This window comes from Rhinoderma darwinii, chromosome 5 (genome assembly GCF_050947455.1).
Source record: "Rhinoderma darwinii isolate aRhiDar2 chromosome 5, aRhiDar2.hap1, whole genome shotgun sequence".
Taxonomy (NCBI): domain Eukaryota; kingdom Metazoa; phylum Chordata; class Amphibia; order Anura; family Rhinodermatidae; genus Rhinoderma; species Rhinoderma darwinii.
In genome coordinates, this window is record NC_134691.1 from 16,452,451 (window position 1) to 16,472,722 (window position 20,272).

General features: G+C 42.3%; 1 protein-coding gene across 3 annotated transcripts in view; it reads left to right on the forward strand.

Annotated features, from left to right (window-relative positions):
* The window catches only part of ASAP1 (ArfGAP with SH3 domain, ankyrin repeat and PH domain 1), a 239,949-nt gene that overhangs the window by 189,561 nt on the left and 30,116 nt on the right, over nucleotides 1–20,272 (forward strand). For all 3 annotated transcript variants that reach the window (XM_075825722.1, XM_075825724.1, XM_075825723.1), the window contains 3 exons: nucleotides 7,339–7,439; nucleotides 9,394–9,463; nucleotides 19,208–19,295. In XM_075825722.1, coding sequence (XP_075681837.1) covers nucleotides 7,339–7,439; nucleotides 9,394–9,463; nucleotides 19,208–19,295 — 259 coding nt within the window. The remainder of the gene's footprint in view (nucleotides 1–7,338; nucleotides 7,440–9,393; nucleotides 9,464–19,207; nucleotides 19,296–20,272) is intronic.

Sequence of the window (20,272 nt, forward strand, 5' to 3'; positions counted from 1 at the left end):
CATATGATATTTATAGATAAATGATGGATGGATTAGATAGATATTAGAGAGAGAGAGAGAGATATATTCGAGAGAGAGATATTCGGGGGAGATTAGATAGAGAGTGAGATATGATCGAGAGTGAGATATGATCGAGAGGGAGATATGATCGAGAGGGAGATATGATCGAGAGGGAGATATGATCGAGAGGGAGATATGATCGAGAGGGAGATATGATCGAGAGGGAGATATGATCGAGAGGGAGATATGATCGAGAGGGAGATATGATCGAGAGGGAGATATGATCGAGAGGGAGATATGATCGAGAGGGAGATATGATCGAGAGGGAGATATGATCGAGAGGGAGATATGATCGAGAGGGAGATATGATCGAGAGGGAGATATGATCGAGAGGGAGATATGATCGAGAGGGAGAGGTAAGACCGAGAGCGCGAGGTAAGACCGAGAGCGCGAGGTAAGACCGAGCGCGTGAGATAGATGATGGATACTACATAATAGATAGATATTACATATGATATATATTCGATATCAGCGGTTAGATATGTTGAGGTATGTCAGGCACATCTTCGATTAAGGCCTCATGCACACAACCGTGCCTGTAATCACGGTCTGTGATTACCGGCACGGACAGTCGCGGACAGTCACTCGTATTTGCGGGCCGTGCTCCCATTATAAAGTATGGGAGCACGGTCTGTAAAATCAAAAAATAGGACATGTCCTATTTTTTGCAGATGCTTTCTACGGCACGGACACCTTCCCGTAACTATACAAGAAGGTGTCTGTGGGAAATATAAATGAATGTATGCGTGGTGTGCATGAGGCCTAACCAACGGTAACAACCAGTGACGTGTTTATACCTCCAGTGTGGAGCGCAGCGTTCTCCTCCATTCATGTCGGCTTATGCAGATTTTCCGCTCCTCTGTGTTGCTGATAAACACGTCCGTCACAGTTTATGAATGAAGGAGAGAGGATGGTGGATTGTTTTCCTGCTGAAAGTAATTGGAATGCATGGTTACATTGTGATAAACAGTTGAATATTGCATCGATGTCTGCAGCAGTGACTGATCTGATGATTTACTCGTTATTAACTGTTTAATTAGTGTTTTTGCTTTTCTTCCTCGTCTCATTTGCTTCCATGATTGAAGTCTAGGAGAGTAAGTTTTGTCTTTTCTCAGTCGGATTTCATTGCTGACCTATTTCCCCATATTCTCATTTCCCTCAACTTATCCAGCGTTTATAAAGTTCATAGTGAATTATGTACCTCCACCATGGCAGCCATCCCAGGCTTTCTACTGGCTGTTGTTCTTCTTATAGACATTATATTTCCCATCTCCCTTCTCTGCAACTTAATACTATAACTATTATAATACTGCCCCTTATATACAATAATATAACTACTATAATACTGCTCCTATATACAAGACTATAACTACTATAATACTGCCCCGTATGTACAAGAATATAACTACTATAATACTGCTCCTATATACAAGAATATAACTACTATAATACTGCCCCCTATATACAAGAATATAACTACTATAATACTGCCCCTATATACAAGAATATAACTACTATAATACTGCTCCTATATACAAGAATATAACTACTATAATACTGCCCCTTATATACAAGAATATAACTGCTATAATACTGCTCCTATATACAAGAATATAACTACTATAATACTGCCCCTTATATACAAGAATATAACTGCTATAATACTGCTCCTATATACAAGAATATAACTACTATAATACTGCCCCTTATAACAAGAATATAACTGCTATAATACTGCTCCTATATACAAGAATATAACTACTATAATACTGCCCCTATATACAAGAATATAACTACTATAATACTGCCCCCAAATACAAGAATATACCTACTATAATACTGCACTATATACAAGAATAGCCCTATATACAAGAATATAACTGCTATAATACTGCCCCTATATACAAGAATATAACTACTATAATACTGCTCCTACATACAAGAATATAACTACTATAATACTGCCCCTATATACAAGAATATAACTACTATAATACTTCTCCTGTATAAAAGAATATAACTACTATAATACAGCCCACTATATACAAGAATATAACTACTATAATACTGCCCCCTATGCACAAGAATATAACTACTATAATACTGCTCCTATATACAAGGATATAACTAATATAATACTGCCACTATATACAAGAATATAACTACTATAATACTACCCCTATATACAAGAATATAACTACTATAATACTGCTCCTATGTACAAGAATATAACTACTATAATACTGCCCCCTATATACAAGGATATAACTAATATAATACTACCCCTATATACAAGAATATAACTACTATAATACTGCCCCTATATACAAGAATATAACTACTATAATACTGCTCCTATATACAAGAATATAACTACTATAATACTGCTCCATATATACAAGAATATACAGTAATTTTACCAGTGAGAGATAGATTATATAAAAAAAACAGAAAATCACATAGTCAAAATGATATATATTTATTTGCATTGTGCACAGAGAAATAAGTATGTGACCCCCTACCAACCATTAAGAGTTCAGCCTCCTCCAGACCAGTTACACGCTCCAAATCAACTTGGTGCCTGCATTAAAGACAGCTCTTACATGGTCACCTGTATAAAAGACTCCTGTCCACAGACTCAATTAATCAGTCTGACTCTAACCTCTACAACATGGGCAAGACCAAAGAGCTTTCTAAGGATGTCGGGGACAAGATCATAGACCTGCACAAGGCTGGAATGGGCTACAAAACCATAAGTAAGACGCTGGGTGAGAAGGAGACAACTGTTGGTGCAATAGTAAGAAAATGGAAGACATGCAAAATGACTGTCAATCGACATCGATCTGGGGCTCCATGCAAAATCTCACCTCGTGCCGTATCCTTGATCCTGAGGAAGGTGAGAGCTCAGCCGAAAATTACACGGGGGGAACTTGTTAATGATCTCAAGGCAGCTGGGACCACAGTCACCAAGAAAACCATTGGTAACACATTACGCCGTAATGGATTAAAATCCTGCAGTACCCGCAAGGTCCCCCTGCTCAAGAAGGCACATGTACAGGCCCGTCTGAAGTTTGCAAATGAACATCTGGATGATTCTGAGAGTGATTGGGAGAAGGTGCTGTGGTCAGATGAGACTAAAATTGAGCTCTTTGGCATTAACTCAACTCGCCGTGTTTGGAGGAAGATAAATGCTGCCTATGACCCAAAGAACACCGTCCCCACTGTCAAGCATGGAGGTGGAAACATTATGTTTTGGGGGTGTTTCTCTGCTAAGGGCACAGGACTACTTCACCACATCAATGGGAGAATGGGATGGAGCCATGTACCGTCAAATCCTGAGTGACAACCTCCTTCCCTCCACCAGGACATTAAAAATGGCTTGTGGCTGGGTCTTCCAGCACGACAATGACCCGAAACATACAGCCAAGGCAACAAAGGAGTGGCTCAAAAAGAAGCACATTAAGGTCATGGAGTGGCCTAGCCAGTCTCCAGACCTTAATCCCATCGAAAACTTATGGAGGGAGCTGAAGATCCGAGTGGCCAAGCAACAGCCTCGAAATCGTAATGATTTACAGATGATCTGCAAAGAGGAGTGGGACAAAATTCCATCTAACGTGTGCAAACCTCATCATCAACTACAAAAAAACGTCTGACTGCTGTGCTTGCCAACAAGGGTTTTGCCACCAAGTATTAAGTCTTGTTTGCCAAAGGGATCAAATACTTATTTCTCTGTGCACAATGCAAATAAATATATATAATTGTGACAATGTGATTTTCTTTTCTTTTTTTTTTAAATATAATCTATCTCTCACTGGTAAAATTAACCTAGCCTAAAAATTCTAGACTGTTCATGTCTTTGACAGTGGGCAAACTTACAAAATCAGCAAGGGATCAAATACTTATTTCCTTCACTGTAACTACTAGAATACTGCCCCTATATACAAGAATATAACTACTATAATACTGCCCCCTATATACAAGAATATAACTACTATAATACTGCTCCTATATACAAGAATATAACTACTATAATACTGCCTCCTATGTACAAGAATATAACTACTATAATACTGCTCCTATATACAAGAATAAAAATACTATAATACTGCTCCTATATACAAGAATATAACTACTACAATACTGCCTCCTATATACAAGAATATAACTACTATAATACTGCCTCCTATATACAAGAATATAACTACTATAATACTGCCTCTATATACAAGAATATAACTACTATAATACTTCTCCTATATACAAGAATATAACTACTATAATACTGCCCCCTATATACAAGAATATAACTACTATAATACTTCCCCTATATACAAGAATATAACTACTAGAATACTGCTCCTTTATACAAGAATATAACTACTATAATACTGCCCCCTATATACAAGAATATAACTACTATAATACTGCTCCTATATACAATAATATAACTACTATAATACTCCTATATACAGGAATATAACTACTATAATACTGCCCCTTTGTACAAGAATATAACTACTATAATACTGCTCCTATATACAATAATATAACTACTATAATACTGCTCCTATATACAAGAATATAACTACTATAATACTGCCTCCTATGTACAAGAATATAACTACTGTAATACTGCCCCTATATACAAGAATATAACTACTATAATACTGCCCCCTATATACAAGAATATTACTACTATAATACTGCTCCTATATACAAGAATATAACTACTATAATACTGCCCCCATAAATAATAATATAACTACTATATTATAGTAGTTATATTATTGTATATAGGAGCAGTATTATAGTAGTTATATTCTTGTACAAAGGGGGCAGGATTATAGTAGTTATATTCTTGTACATATGAGGCAGTATTATAGTAGTTATATTCTTGTATATAGGAGCTCCTATATACAAGAATATAATTACTATAATACTGCTTCTATATACAAGAATATAACTACTATAATACTGCCCCTATATACAAGAATATAACTACTATAATACTGCCCCTATATACAAGAATATAACTACTATAATACTGCTCCTATATACAAGAATATAACTACTATAATATTGCCCCCTATATACAAGAATATAACTACTATAATACTGCTCCTATATACAAGAATATAACTACTATAATACTGCCTCTTATGTACAAGAATATAACTACTATAATACTGCTCCTATATACAAGAATATAACTACTAGAATATTGCTCCCTATGTACAAGAATATAACTACTATAATACTCCCCCTATCTACAAGAATATAACTACTATAATACTGCCCCCTATGTACAAGAATATAACTACTATAATACTGCCCCCTATGTACAAGAATAGAACTACTATAATACTACGCCTATATATAAGAATATAACTACTATAATACTGCCTCCTATATACAAGAATATAACTACTATAATACTGCCCCTATATACAAGAATATAACTACTATCATACTGCCCCTATATACAAGAATATAACAACTATAATACTGCTGCTATATACAAGAATATAACTACTATAATACTGCTCCTATATACAAGAATATAACTACTATAATACTGCCCCTATATACAAGAATATAACTACTATAATACTGCTCCTATATACAAGAATATAACTACTATAATACTGCCCCTATATACAAGAATATAACTACTATAATACTGCCCCTATATACAAGAATATAACTACTATAATACTGCCTTTTATATACAAGAATATAACTACTATAATACTGCCTCCTATATACAAGAATATAACTACTATAATACTGCCCCTATATACAAGAATATAACTACTATCATACTGCCCCTATATACAAGAATATAACTACTATAATACTGCCTCCTATATACAAGAATATAACTACTATAATACTGCCCCCTATATACAAGAATATAACTACTATAATACTGCTGCTATATACAAGAATATAACTACTATAATACTGCTCCTATATACAAGAATATAACTACTATAATACTGCCCCTATATACAAGAATATAACTACTATAATACTGCCCCTATATACAAGAATATAACTACTATAATACTGCCCCTATATACAAGAATATAACTACTATAATACTGCCCCCTATATACAAGAATATAACTACTATAATGCTGCTATATACAAGAATATAACTACTATAATACTGCTCCTATATACAAGAATATAACTACTATAATACTGCCCCTATATACAAGAATATAACTACTATAATACTGCCCCTATATACAAGAATATAACTACTATAATACTGCCCCTATATACAAGAATATAACTACTATAATACTGCTCCTATATACAAGAATATAACTACTATAATACTGCCCCTATATACAAGAATATAACTACTATAATACTGCCCCTATATACAAGAATATAACTACTATAATACTGCCCCCTATATACAAGAATATAACTACTATAATACTGCCCCTATATTCAAGAATATAACTACTATAATACTGCCCCTATATACAAGAATATAACTACTATAATACTGCCCCTATATACAAGAATATAAATACTATAATACTGCCCCTATATACAAGAATATAACTACTATAATACTGCCCCTATATACAAGAATATAACTACTATAATACTGCCCCCTATATACAAGAATATAACTACTATAATGCTGCTATATACAAGAATATAACTACTATAATACTGCTCCTATATACAAGAATATAACTACTATAATACTGCCCCCTATGTACAAGAATATAACTACTATAATACTGCCCCTATATACAAGAATATAACTGCTATAATACTGCCCCTATATACCAGAATATAACTACTATAATACTGCCCCTATATACCAGAATATAACTACTATAATACTGCCCCTATATACAAGAATATAACGACTATAATACTGCCCCTATATACAAGAATATAACTACTATATTACTGCCCCCCTATATACAAGAATATAACTACTATAATACTGCCCCCTATATACAAGAATATAACTACTATAATACTGCCCCTATATACAAGAATATAACTACTATAATACTGCCCCTATATACAAGAATATAACTACTATAATACTGCTCCTATATAAAAGAATATAACTACTATAATACTGCCCCTATATACAAGAATATAACTACTATAATACATTAATTAAAGAAATATAAAAATATTCATCTGAAGGACTGACAGGATCAACCATTTTTTTGTACTTTGTGTATAAATCATCATCTAGTATTTTTATTTCGTGTTCTCTTTTTTTCTTACCAGGATTCTCAGAGTAAACAGGGAGGGTACAGCATGCACCAGCTCCAAGGAAATAAGGAGTACGGCTGTGAGAAGAAAGGCTACCTGTTAAAGAAGAGCGATGGGTAAGGACCTTCTTCAATTGGAGGGACTTTTGTAACATTTTGTATACACAATAACCCAAACAGCCTCCTGTATTGTGTGTGTGAACCCTGAGATGCTCTGTGTCTGATCATGGCGGCAAGTCCTTTATTATTGGAAGGAAGAAAAAAAACAAAAACGAAAGAAAAAACCATAACAACCCGTACTAGTAAAATTAAATGCTTGGTGAAAAAGTGAAAAAAAAAAAACAAAATAAAAAACCGTTCCAAAATTGCCTCTTTTTGTTTCTTGTCTCCCCAAAAAAAGAAGAAAAAAGTGATATGTACCCCAATAAAGCCACTACAGCTTGTCTTGCAAAAAAACCAAGTCCTCGCACCGATGTGTAGATGGAAAAATAAAAAAGTTATGGGTCTTGAAATGTGGCGTAACTAAAACATATAATTTTTTACGAAAAGTTTTTTTCACTATCCAAACCTATACAGACAACACGACCGTAACATAGTTACAAATAATCATATATCAAAGTTCTATTTGATGATACATAATATGTTAAAAAATACTGGGGAGAGATGTATACAATCTAGTAGTAATAGTAGACAAATCTTTAGATAATGAAAGTATTGGTATACAGCACTGCTTTAGGCCGTGTAGACTAGCGCCGATCAACGATACAGCCCGTATTCTACTTTCTCAAGGAGCTATTACCAGTAATGTATGGGGAAGAGCGATCATTACTACTATCGCTCGTCCCACACATTTCCATTATTTCGGCAGCACAGAGTAACCAAGCCGAAGAGGACCGGTTTCAGGGCACACCACCACGGACCCAACGCTCGTTTCACTACAGCTTCGTCAGGGTTTTCACTATGCGAAAGTTGTAAAATATCCCCAAAAAAATTGTGGATTTGGTATTGCCATAATCCTAAAGAATGTCATTTATACCACACAGTGTACGCCGTTAAGACAAACCCCAAAAAACACGTGTTTTTTAAACCCCAAAAATTATTTTTAGAAAAGTTTAAAAGTATTGGATCTTGGAATGCAACAAGGAAAATACAGGAAAAATCGCTGCCTCATTAAGTAGCATACAGGGCCGCGTCCTTAAGAGGTTAACGTTTTGAACTTTTGGCTTTGTAGTGGGCGTGTTCAAAAAGTGGGCATATCCTTTAACACCGTTTTTATTTTACATCTAGATATAATCACTATGTAAATACCTTACATTTCTTATGTTGTACTGATCCTGAATAACCTTCTGTATTATACTCCGGAGCTGCATTCAAAATTCTGCTGGTTGTCATTGGAAACTGTCGACAAGCTTGTTGTCAGACACACCCCTAAAATCTGGGTTCCTCTAATGCAACAATTTACTATTGTACAGTTTCAGTTCTGAAACTATTTTGCAGTCCTGAAGACTATATTATAGCTGTTAGCAATATCTATATACAAGTATAACGGTGATGTAGATATTATTGTTTTAAGTGGTGGTCTATTTTTTTTATGACCTTTTTCTATTCTCGTTCATCATTTTTGATGCAAGGATATCTCTGTAATCGGTAATGCCAGACCTTGAATTGTATACCGTTTCCAGTATACAGCTCCTAATCGGAGAGCCTACAGGCAACAGAAGAAGGGGCAAATGGAAGACACTAACACATGACTGCAGAATTAGACTATACACAGGGTTTGTCTGTAGTCTTTAGCTGTGCATGGGTCTGCATAGGAACTGTATACTAAAAACGGTAGGATATTTGTAATTAATATTATTTGCAAAGTTGTTTCATCTTTCATTTTGGCTGCATCGGAGCAATAAGAAATGGAGGCAGAAGTTTTCATAGACTAATGGCAATGTGCAAGCACACCAAGCTTGTTATAGCCACGCAGTATATCGCACATATCATGTAATAATAAGGCTTATTATGCTGTTGATGGCGTCTTCATGTGATGGCTGCAAATGACAGGATTGTGTTTTCTTTTCAGCCTGAGGAAAGTTTGGCAAAGAAGAAAATGTATGGTGAAAAATGGAATCCTCACAATATCCCATGCCACAGTAAGTAACGGTCTAAAGGCGTACTCTGCTTCGGACAATATTTATTTCTTAGAAGGATCCCCCAATAATAATCTGACAAGGTGTCCTGCTGCTACATCCCCCAGCGATCAGCTGTAATCTGTGGAAGAACTTCAATACAAGTGCTCAATTTCACTGCAGCGCCTCTACAGGAGAAATTAAGAATGACAGAAAAAAATAAATATATATATATATATGCTGTGAGTATAATGTATGTGCCGGGTCCTCCACTGATGATAGATAAGGGTACCGAATGGAGATGTCCCCTCTATCAACTGAGAATTTCCTAACAGAGTATTTGAATTGACATTTGCCTCTGCAGTCCAGTGTACCTCCATGCCTGAAGATGGTGATTTATTTTTTCCAGTTAAAGGGGAGACATTCACATCCAGAGGCTGAAAAGTGATCCTAACCAAATTCTGCGCTCCCTGGTGTACAACTTGTTAAAGGGAACCTGTTACCAGCATTTCACCTATTGAACTCTCCTCACCCCTCGCTGGCCGCTGCTGTTAAAAGTTAATCGCTGTTATCCCCTCTCCTAAACGCCTCCTCCGTGAATAACGGACTGCAAACATTTTGAGCCTTTTATGGTAATAATCCGGCAGTCTCGTTCGTTCGTTCCTCTTCTTATTCTCGACCACCGCTGAAAACTGACCCGCCCTGAATGCCAAAATCTCGTCTGAGATAGCGCGCATGCGTGGTCCGATACTCTTCCCTGCTTCATCCGGGACTCAAGTCTAGTTACTGCGCATGCGCCGCTATGGTGTCCCTTTGTGGGCAAGCACCAGAACAGGACATCGATGCACAAGCGCGGGATTTCGTGTGTGCTGAGGGAGGCAAAGAGCTGTCAATCACAAGTAATTAGGCGGGGTAAACTCCGCAAAGGCTAGAGGAATGAAGATATTACTCATTTTGAACGAAGATATTACTTTTATGCTCATTAGCATACGGCACGGGAACACTAAAAACAGAATACTAAAGGTACAGAGCTACTTAAAAGATAAATATAGGTTACATAGAAATGATTTCTCACCCACTTCCACCGGGTATTGCTGATTTAATAGGTGAAATGCTGGTGACCGGTTCCCTTTTAAGTGTATCAAAGCTCTGCCTTGTACCGAGCCAAGCACAGGTGTCAGTTGGGCATGATCGGGGCGGCTTATTAAACACTGCACCGGACCGCTACACTAATGCCTATACCTTGTGCCAGTTACTGCGCAGGACCGCTACACCGGTGCCTCTTCCCTGTGCCAGTTACTGCACTTTACCACTACACCAATGCCTCTACCCTGTGACAGTCACTGCGCAGGACCGCTACACCCAGGCCTGTGCCAGTCACTACATTAGATCACTACACCAATGCCTCTACCCTGTGCCAGTCACTGCGCAGGACCGCTACACCCAGGCCTGTGCCAGTCACTACATTAGACCACTACACCAATGCCTCTACCCTGTGCCAGTCACTGCACTTTACGACTACAACAATGCCTCTACCCTATGGCAGTCACTGTACTACACCAAGTCCTGTGCCAGTCACTGCACTAGACCACTTCACCACTACACCATGGCCTCTACCCTGTGGCAGTCACTGTACTAGACCACTACACCAATGCCTCTACCCTGTGCCAGTCACTACAGTAGACCACTACACCAATGCCTCTACCCTGTGCCCGTCACAGCGCTGGACCGCTACACCAAGTCCTGTGCCAGTCACTATACTAGACCACTACACCAATGCCTCTACCCTGTGCCAGTCACTGCACTTCACCACTACACCAATGCCTCTACCCTTTGCCAGTCACTGTACTACACCATGGCTTCTCTTTCTGGCAGTCACTGTTCTAGACCACTACACCAATGCCTCTACCCTGTGCCAGTCACTACACTAGACCACTACACCAATGCCTCTACCCTGTGGCAGTCACTGTACTAGACCACTACACCAATGCCTCTACCCTGTGGCCCCGTCACAGCGCTGGACCGCTACACCAAGTCCTGTGCCAGTCACTACACTAGACCACTTCACCACTACACTAATGCCTCTACCCTGTGCCAGTCACTATACTAGACCACTACACCAATGCCTCTATCCTGTGCCAGTCACTACACTGGACCGCTACACCAATGCCTCTACCCTGTGCCAGTCACTGCACTGGACCGCTACACCAATGCCTCTACCCTGTGCCAGTTACTACACTGGACCGCTACACCAATGCCTCTACCCTGTGCCAGTCACTACACTGGACCGCTACACCAATGCCTCTACCCTGAGCCAGTCACTACACTGGACCGCTACACCAATGCTTCTACCCTGTGCCAGTCACTGCACTGGACACTACACCAATGCCTCTACCCTGTGCCAGTCACTGTACTACACCATGGCTTCTCTTTCTGGCAGTCACTGTTCTAGACCACTACACCAATGCCTCCACCCTGTGGCAGTCACTGTACTAGACCACTACACCAATGCCTCTACCCTGTGCCCGTCACAGCGCTGGACCGCTACACCAAGTCCTGTGCCAGTCACTACACTAGACCACTTCACCACTACACCAATGCCTCTACACACTGCCCTTCACAGCGCTGGACCGCTACACCAAGTCCTGTGCCAGTCACTATACTAGACCACTTCACCACTACACTAATGCCTCTACCCTGTGCCCGTCACAGCGCTGGACCGCTACACCAAGTCCTGTGCCAGTCACTATACTAGACCACTACACCAATGCCTCTACCCTGTGCCAGTCACTGTACTACACCATGGCTTCTCTTTCTGGCAGTCACTGTTCTAGACCACTACACCAATGCCTCCACCCTGTGGCAGTCACTGTACTAGACCACTACACCAATGCCTCTACCCTGTGCCCGTCACAGCGCTGGACCGCTACACCAAGTCCTGTGCCAGTCACTACACTAGACCACTTCACCACTACACCAATGCCTCTACACACTGCCCTTCACAGCGCTGGACCGCTACACCAAGTCCTGTGCCAGTCACTATACTAGACCACTTCACCACTACACTAATGCCTCTACCCTGTGCCCGTCACAGCGCTGGACCGCTACACCAAGTCCTGTGCCAGTCACTATACTAGACCACTACACCAATGCCTCTATCCTGTGCCAGTCACTGCACTGGACCGCTACACCAATGCCTCTACCCTGTGCCAGTCACTGCACTGGACACTACACCAATGCCTCTACCCTGTGCCAGTCACTGTACTACACCATGGCTTCTCTTTCTGGCAGTCACTGTTCTAGACCACTACACCAATGCCTCTACCCTGTGCCAGTTACTACACTGGACCGCTACACCAATGCCTCTACCCTGTGCCAGTCACTGCACTGGACCGCTACACCAATGCCTCTACCCTGTGCCAGTCACTACACTGGATCGCTACACCAATGCCTATACCCTGTGCCAGTCACTACACTGGACCGCTACACCAATGCTTCTACCCTGTGCCAGTCACTGCACCGCTACACCAATGCCTCTACACTGTGCCAGTCACTGCACCGCTACACCAATGCCTCTACCCTGTGCCAGTCACTGTACTACACCATGGCTTCTCTTTCTGGTAGTCACTGTACTATACCACTACACCAAAGCCTCTGCCAGTTACTGCACATTGCCCTATCTGTTAGTGGGGGGTACACAAAAATAACTTTAAGGAATAAAAAAGTTTGGTATAGATACAAGGATAGATAGTGGCTGCTGCGCGGCCGAATGTCAAGTTGACATAAGGTTTTATCACAGATTGATTGCGTTTTAAGTGATTGTTACTGTCCACACGTGTTTTACAGGTTAATCTGCTTATAACTGACCGTCTAAGAAGCACAAGCTGAAAATCTCCAAAAATTGTTTCGTAGAAAATATGTGCAGTATTACGGGGTTAATGATCCCAATAAGTAGAAAAGAAAAAAAATTCTCGGAATAATGCAGCCGTAAAATGTATTTAACACTAAAATTCAATGAAAAATACGTAATAGATGTTTTTGTAAATCCCACTTGTGACCTTTGTCCTCGTCGGTGGTTTTGCTTCACCCCGCGCTCCTGTTGAACGAGAAGTCGTCGTATTTCTTCAGATTTTCTAGAAACTCGCAGACGGTGTGAGATAAGAACGTAAAGTAGACGCCGGAAGTTTACATCTTGCGGGAATAGAAATGTTCTCTCGTCAGCGCTTCTGTGGTGTTTGCCGTGTTTACGCTCCTACTTCAAAGCACGACCAAATAAATCTGCTCATCCGAATGTATCACATGTGCTGATGAAAATATATTTACTCCGGTTTCCTTGCCATCTCTGATCAGCAGCTGACGCGTTCTGGCAGACGCTCGGCCTGACAACAATTAGCCAGTCACTCACGCGGCGGGACGTGATCCGTTCTCACTAAACAGCTGCTCATGTGGATAACATGCGGCAGGGTCCCGTCTTCTGGCGGCTGTGCCAGGGCGATTGTCTGCTGCTGTAATAATCATCTTACCCATGATACAATGACAGCGTGAGATCTCACCGGTGGGGAGGGGGTGTGAAAACTAATTCTTAACACCCATTCGCAATTTACGCTTGCTGTGTTACCGGGAACGCTTGACATGACGACCTGCGTGTGAGGATTGTAATAGGCGATGCTCATTTTCCGTTCTTATGATGCCCCTCAACCAGGGAACAACGGTCAAAATCGAAGGTTTCAGGTGACTATTATGTCATATTTTAGGTTGTCAATTTTAGAGGCGCATTTAGAATTGAGAGGGTCACAAAAAATACTCACTATGGCACCGCTATGGTGCTGGTTTACAGCACACACCTCCATTTGTGGCATGAAGGACCTGATCCTTGTTGGCCTTCACCCCATCCCTTGAAGGTTAAGGAAAGAGAAGCCAGCAAGTGCCCTTTTTCCTCTGCCCATCGGCAGCATGAAGGACACGGTGTGTGTTTTCTCCAACCTCATCCCAACCTAAGGAGAGTAGGGCAGCAAGAGCCTCGGGTCAGTTCTTACTTTTTGTCCCCTGCCCATTTCGGGTATGAACAACCCAATGTTTGTTTGGTCCCGACCCTTGAAGGGGAGAAGAGAGCATGGGACTCTGGCAGGTTCTTCCCTTTTGCCCCCTACTTATAGAGGTCATGAAGGACCCGTTGTCTGTTTGCCCCATTCTTTGAAGGAGAGAAGGGCACCACGGGCCTCTGGCAGGGTCTTGCCCTTTGTCCCCTGCCCATCTAGGCCATTAAGGACCTGATGTTTGTTTTGCCCCATCCCTGGAAGTATAGAAGGGCACCGTGGGTCTCTGGCAAGTTCTTCCCCTTTTGTCCACTACTTACTGGGGCTTGGAGAATCTAATGTTTGTTTACCCCATCCCTTGTAGAAGAGGAGGGCACATAGGACTGGCAGGTTCTTCCCCTTTGCCATCTGCTTATCTGGGCCATGAAGGACCCTATATATATTTTTTTTTTGCCCCATTCTATCCTTAGAAGGAGAGAAGGGCACCACAGGCCTCTGGCAGGGTCTTGCCCTTTGTCCCCTGCCCATCTAGGCCATTAAGGACCTGATGTTTGTTTGCCCCATCCCTGGAAGTAGAGAAGGGCACCATGTGCCTCTGGCAGATTCTTCCCCTTTGTTCTCTGCCTAATGAAGGACCTGATGTTTGTTTATCCCATCCCTTGAAGGAGAGAAGGGCAGCATTGGCCCCTGTCCGGTACTTGCGCTCTGTCCCCTTCCCATCTAGGCCACGAAGGACCCAATATTTGTTTGTCACAACCCTTGAAGGCGAGAAGGGCAGCATGAGCCTCTGACAGGTTCCTTCCCTTTGTCTCTTGCCGATCTGGTGTATGAAGAACCTGATGTTGATTCACCCTAGAAGGGCTATGTTTGCTATCATTGTAGTGTCCGTGGAGAGGTGGAGCCTTGGTCACATTTTCATCTCCCTCCCATTGGGACCTGAGTTGCCCCCCTTCACTCCATGGGCACCATATTAGCTGCCTGGTCTGACTCTTTAGTAAGTACACCCTTGGCTGTAGGGTGGCATGGTGTCAGTGGTGGCAGCATTAGGACCCTACAAAGGATACATCCTCGTGGATTTTGTCTGCTGTCCCCGTATTTTTATGGCTTCCCTCCCACACTTCAACAAGATACAGTACTTCGGTTGGTGTCCTGTAACCTGTCCATGGGGGGAGCTGTAATGAGGACACAACTGGACTATATTGCTCCCTCTCTCTCTTTTACTCCTTGTTGTTTTACTGCCGTCTTTACACTATATTTTTGTTTTTCTATTTTATCGCACGCAGTCCGATTCTTTTCCTTAATGATGCATTAACTACATGCGGTGATAATAGGCCGTATTACACAATTAAAGGAACAGCCAGAGTTCTGGATCAAGAGGTGATTTCATTTTTCCACTAATTAAATGTGTCCCCGTCACTCCGCAAGTTACCACTGGGCGGTGCTGTAATTCAGAGCCGTGAGTAACACATCAAATCCAACGAAGATCCACCTACACTGGTGCACGGCTCGTTACAGTGTATCAGAACTCTCTTTTGCACATTGAGCCAAACTAGATGCGTTTTTTTTCAGCCTCTGGATTGAAGCATTGATGCTTCCATTCACTGACAAGCAAGCAGAGATCTTGAAAATTGTGAAGAAATCAAATTACGACTCTGAGTAACTCCATTTTTTGCAAGTTTTGATGCAGCAGGCAGCACACAAGTTGCTCTTTCCATTGACTTCTGTGAACAGTCTCGTCTACATCCCCTGCGTGCAGATATATTGCCCAGTATGCCTGGCTGCCAGCTAGTTCACTAGGGAGCGATCGATGCCTGCTTATATATTATTCAGTGTGTGCTTTCAGTGCTCACATTATATTTGTATGTGCTATGTATATATGTAACTGTTTATGGGTTCGCTTTATATATTTAAATGGTTTGCAAGCTCTGACTCTCCAGCTAGTACGCCAACTACAAGTCCGAGCATGTCATGGAAGATGCAGACTGTCATGGCTTTCTGGGATTTGCAGTTCCACTTTAGGTGTAACCCTGAGCTCTGCAGCTACAGGCATAGATTTAGTCAGGCGTGTCTGCACAGGAGGGGTGTCTCTCAGTGATTGGTTTACAGGTGGAGCAGAGAGAGGAGAAGCCAGGAGAGTTTACAAAAGGGAAGACCACGAATAAGGATTGAGACGACGCACAGGAGAGTTTTCAATTTTGGCTGGAGATACTTTACGTTAGGGCTACATACTGCTCAGGTCGTGCGTCCAAAGATGGCTGTGTAGTGCCGCGTACAACGCTGTGATATAAGTGAATGTGGTCGTTTTCTACTGCAAGCTACCCCGACACCACAGTCACAAGACGTCCAGCGGGTTTGGATCTCTTGCGGCTGTGGAGTCGCGGTCCTGGCAACTTGCTGGTTGCAAAGCGACCACATTGACTGTTATTACCTGTGAAGCAGGCGGGGCGACAGCCATCTTTGGCAGCGCCTCCTGTGTCGGACATCTCTGTCGAACGTGTGGCGGGCTCTGTGTGGGCGGGGACTGTGAGACATCTGTTGCGAACTGCTTGGCGGGCCCTGTGGCATGACCTCTGTGGAGGGCAATGTGAGGTACATCTGTGGCGGGCGCTGTGGAGGACATCCCTGACGGGCGCTGTGGAGGAGATCCGTGACCGGGCGCTGTGGAGGAGACCCGTGACCGGGCGCTGCGGAGGAGACCCGTGACCGGGCGCTGCGGAGGAGACCCGTGACCGGGCGCTGCGGAGGAGACCCGTGACCGGGCGCTGCGGAGGAGACCCGTGACCGGGCGCTGCGGAGGAGATCCGTGACCGGGCGCTGCGGAGGAGATCCGTGACCGGGCGCTGCGGAGGAGATCAGTGACCGGGCGCTGCGGAGGAGATCCGTGACCGGGCGCTGCGGAGGAGATCCGTGACCGGGCGCTGCGGAGGAGATCCGTGACCGGGCGCTGCGGAGGAGATCCGTGACCGGGCGCTGCGGAGGAGATCCGTGACCGGGCGCTGCGGAGGAGATCCGTGACCGGGCGCTGCGGAGGAGATCCGTGACCGGGCGCTGCGGAGGAGATCCGTGACCGGGCGCTGCGGAGGAGATCCGTGACCGGGCGCTGCGGAGGAGATCCGTGACCGGGCGCTGCGGAGGAGATCCGTGACCGGGCGCTGCGGAGGAGATCCGTGACGGACGCTGTGGAGGGCATCCATGGGGGACATCCGTGACAGACACTGTGGGGCGGTATCTAAGGCGCTGACAGGGACATCTGACACTGAGGTCTTGATGGGAACATTTAAAGCTGAGGCTACTGACACTTTATTTTTTAAATGTGGCACAGAAATATGTCACCCGTCGGGGGTAAGAAGGGTTAAGAGCACGCATGCCGTTTTTTGCACTGGTTCCACCGTGTAAAAGGCCTTGATGGCCGGCACTGGGTTTTGTTGCTGGCGTCTGTCGCACTACCTGCCCTCTGCTATGCTGGTACATACAGGCTCATAGTAATACATTGGCTTTCTCTTGGGGGTAATGACAGGACATATCGGCACGTCCCACATCTCCAGTCACTTTATCCTCCAGGGATGAAATCTGTTATTCGACAACTCTTAATCCTTTACTCGATGATGGGGATTATCGGTGACTCGCTCTCATACTCGGAGAATACTATAGAACAAGCAGTTGTGTGTCAATATTTGCTCAGCCATTGTTTTCTACTGATGAACCCTCCGTTACGTGCATGTTCTGGCGTTTATTCAGGAAAGAGTCGTAACGACTGTCACTACACGGATCACTTTCCTCCAGCAAACAACGGGCTTAGTTCTGAAGAGCAGCGCGCCAGGGAAAACGTTGCGGCAGCGACTGATCCCGCACCAGCCTTAATGTAGCTCCACATTTTACAGTTTAATATAATGTGGAGTTGATCTATAAATACTTTACTTATCTTGTACTGAGGGTGCGTTATATCAGGTTTTCTTCTCCATGTACATTCAAAGCAAACATAAAAAATCTCTCAGATGACTGCTTGAAGTGTGACTGTATACCTGCTCACAGACCTAAGCGTTGCCTGCAGGTGGGGGCAAGTTACTTGCGGGGCAACATATTTAGACGTTATGCCATTTTTATAAAAGATCACCACTAGAGGGGGCTTAGAAGCTTACTGCATACTGTTATTCGTATGCAGGGAGCTCCCCCTAGTGGTCGCTGCAGGCAGACAAAATTTTATCATTTATCTCTATGACTAGGCAGGGGATTTGAAGCTCTATCAGAAAAGTTCCGGCCCCTATAAAGATGAATTAAGAAATTTATTAGCACAGAATTTTGCACCTATATTTGCACCTACTTTAATAGGTAACCACAAAGAAAATTTGAAAAAACTTCTATATTGGTAACAAATTTTCATTGGTCTGAATTGCTCCTTTTAATTTCATTGACGACATGTCCAATATTTAAAAAAAAAATGCTACTTTCTTCCAAACACAGCGCAACACCTGTGCTTGGGTTGTGTCTGGTATTGCAGCTCTGCTTCATTAAAGGGAATGGGACTGAGCTGCAATAGCACACACAATCCGTAGACCGGTGTGGCGCTGTTTTTGGAAGAAACTAGACATGTTGTTCTAATCCAGGACATCCCCTTTTAATGAGTATCATCTATGAGCAGCTTTGTTATCCATCACGTGTATGAACTCCCTGATCTCGCTGTGCTGCACTGTAATGTTTGCACATTGTTTCTAAATCCTTATTGTTCTTCCAGTCCAACAGGCCACCTGCAAAACTGAACCTGCTCACCTGCCAGGTGAAACCCAACGCTGATGAGAAGAAATGCTTCGACCTGATATCACGTATGTTGATTCTCTTCACTATTGTCAAGTATTGTCTACGTTATGTTTGTAAAATGTAATGGATCTATTCCAATTATCCTGTAGAATGGCTGCAAGAAAGAGTACACTATGTATCGTGCTAAAACGTAGTTTCCCATAGTCAATATGTATGTATAGCGATATAAAGAATAAACCTAAGAAATTAAGCCACTTTGTAAAATCATGAAATAACTTATCCTGTAATGTTTCTGAGTTACAGCCTGTATTATACTCCAGAGCTGCACTCACTATTCTGCTGGTGGAGTCACTGTGTACATACATTACATTACTTATCCTGTACTGATCCTGAGTTACAGCCTGTATTATACTCCAGAGCTGCACTCACTATTCTGCTGGTGCGGTCACTGTGTATATACATTACATTACTTATCCTGTACTGATCATGAGTTACATGCTGTATTATACTCCAGAGCTGCACTCACTATTCTGCTGGTGGAGTCACTGTGTACATACATTACATTACTTATCCTGTACTGATCATGAGTTACATCTTGTATTATACTCCAGAGCTGCACTCACTGTTCTTCTGGTGGAGTCACTGTGTACATACATTACATTACTTATCCTGTACTGATCCTGAGTTACATGCTGTATTATTCTCCAGAGCTGCACTCACTATAATGTTGGTGTGGTGGAGTCACTGTGTACATACATTACATTACTTATCCTGTACTGATCCTGAGTTACATCCTGTATTATACTCCAGAGCTGCACTCACTATTCTGCTGGTGAAGTCACTGTGTACATACATTACATTACTTATCCTGTACTGATCCTGAGTTACATCCTGTATTATACTCCAGAGCTGCACTCACTATTCTGCTGGTGGAGTCACTGTGTACATACATTACTTATCCTGTACTGATCCTGAGTTACATGCTGTATTATTCTCCAGAGCTGCACTCACTATAATGTTGGTGTGGTGGAGTCACTGTGTA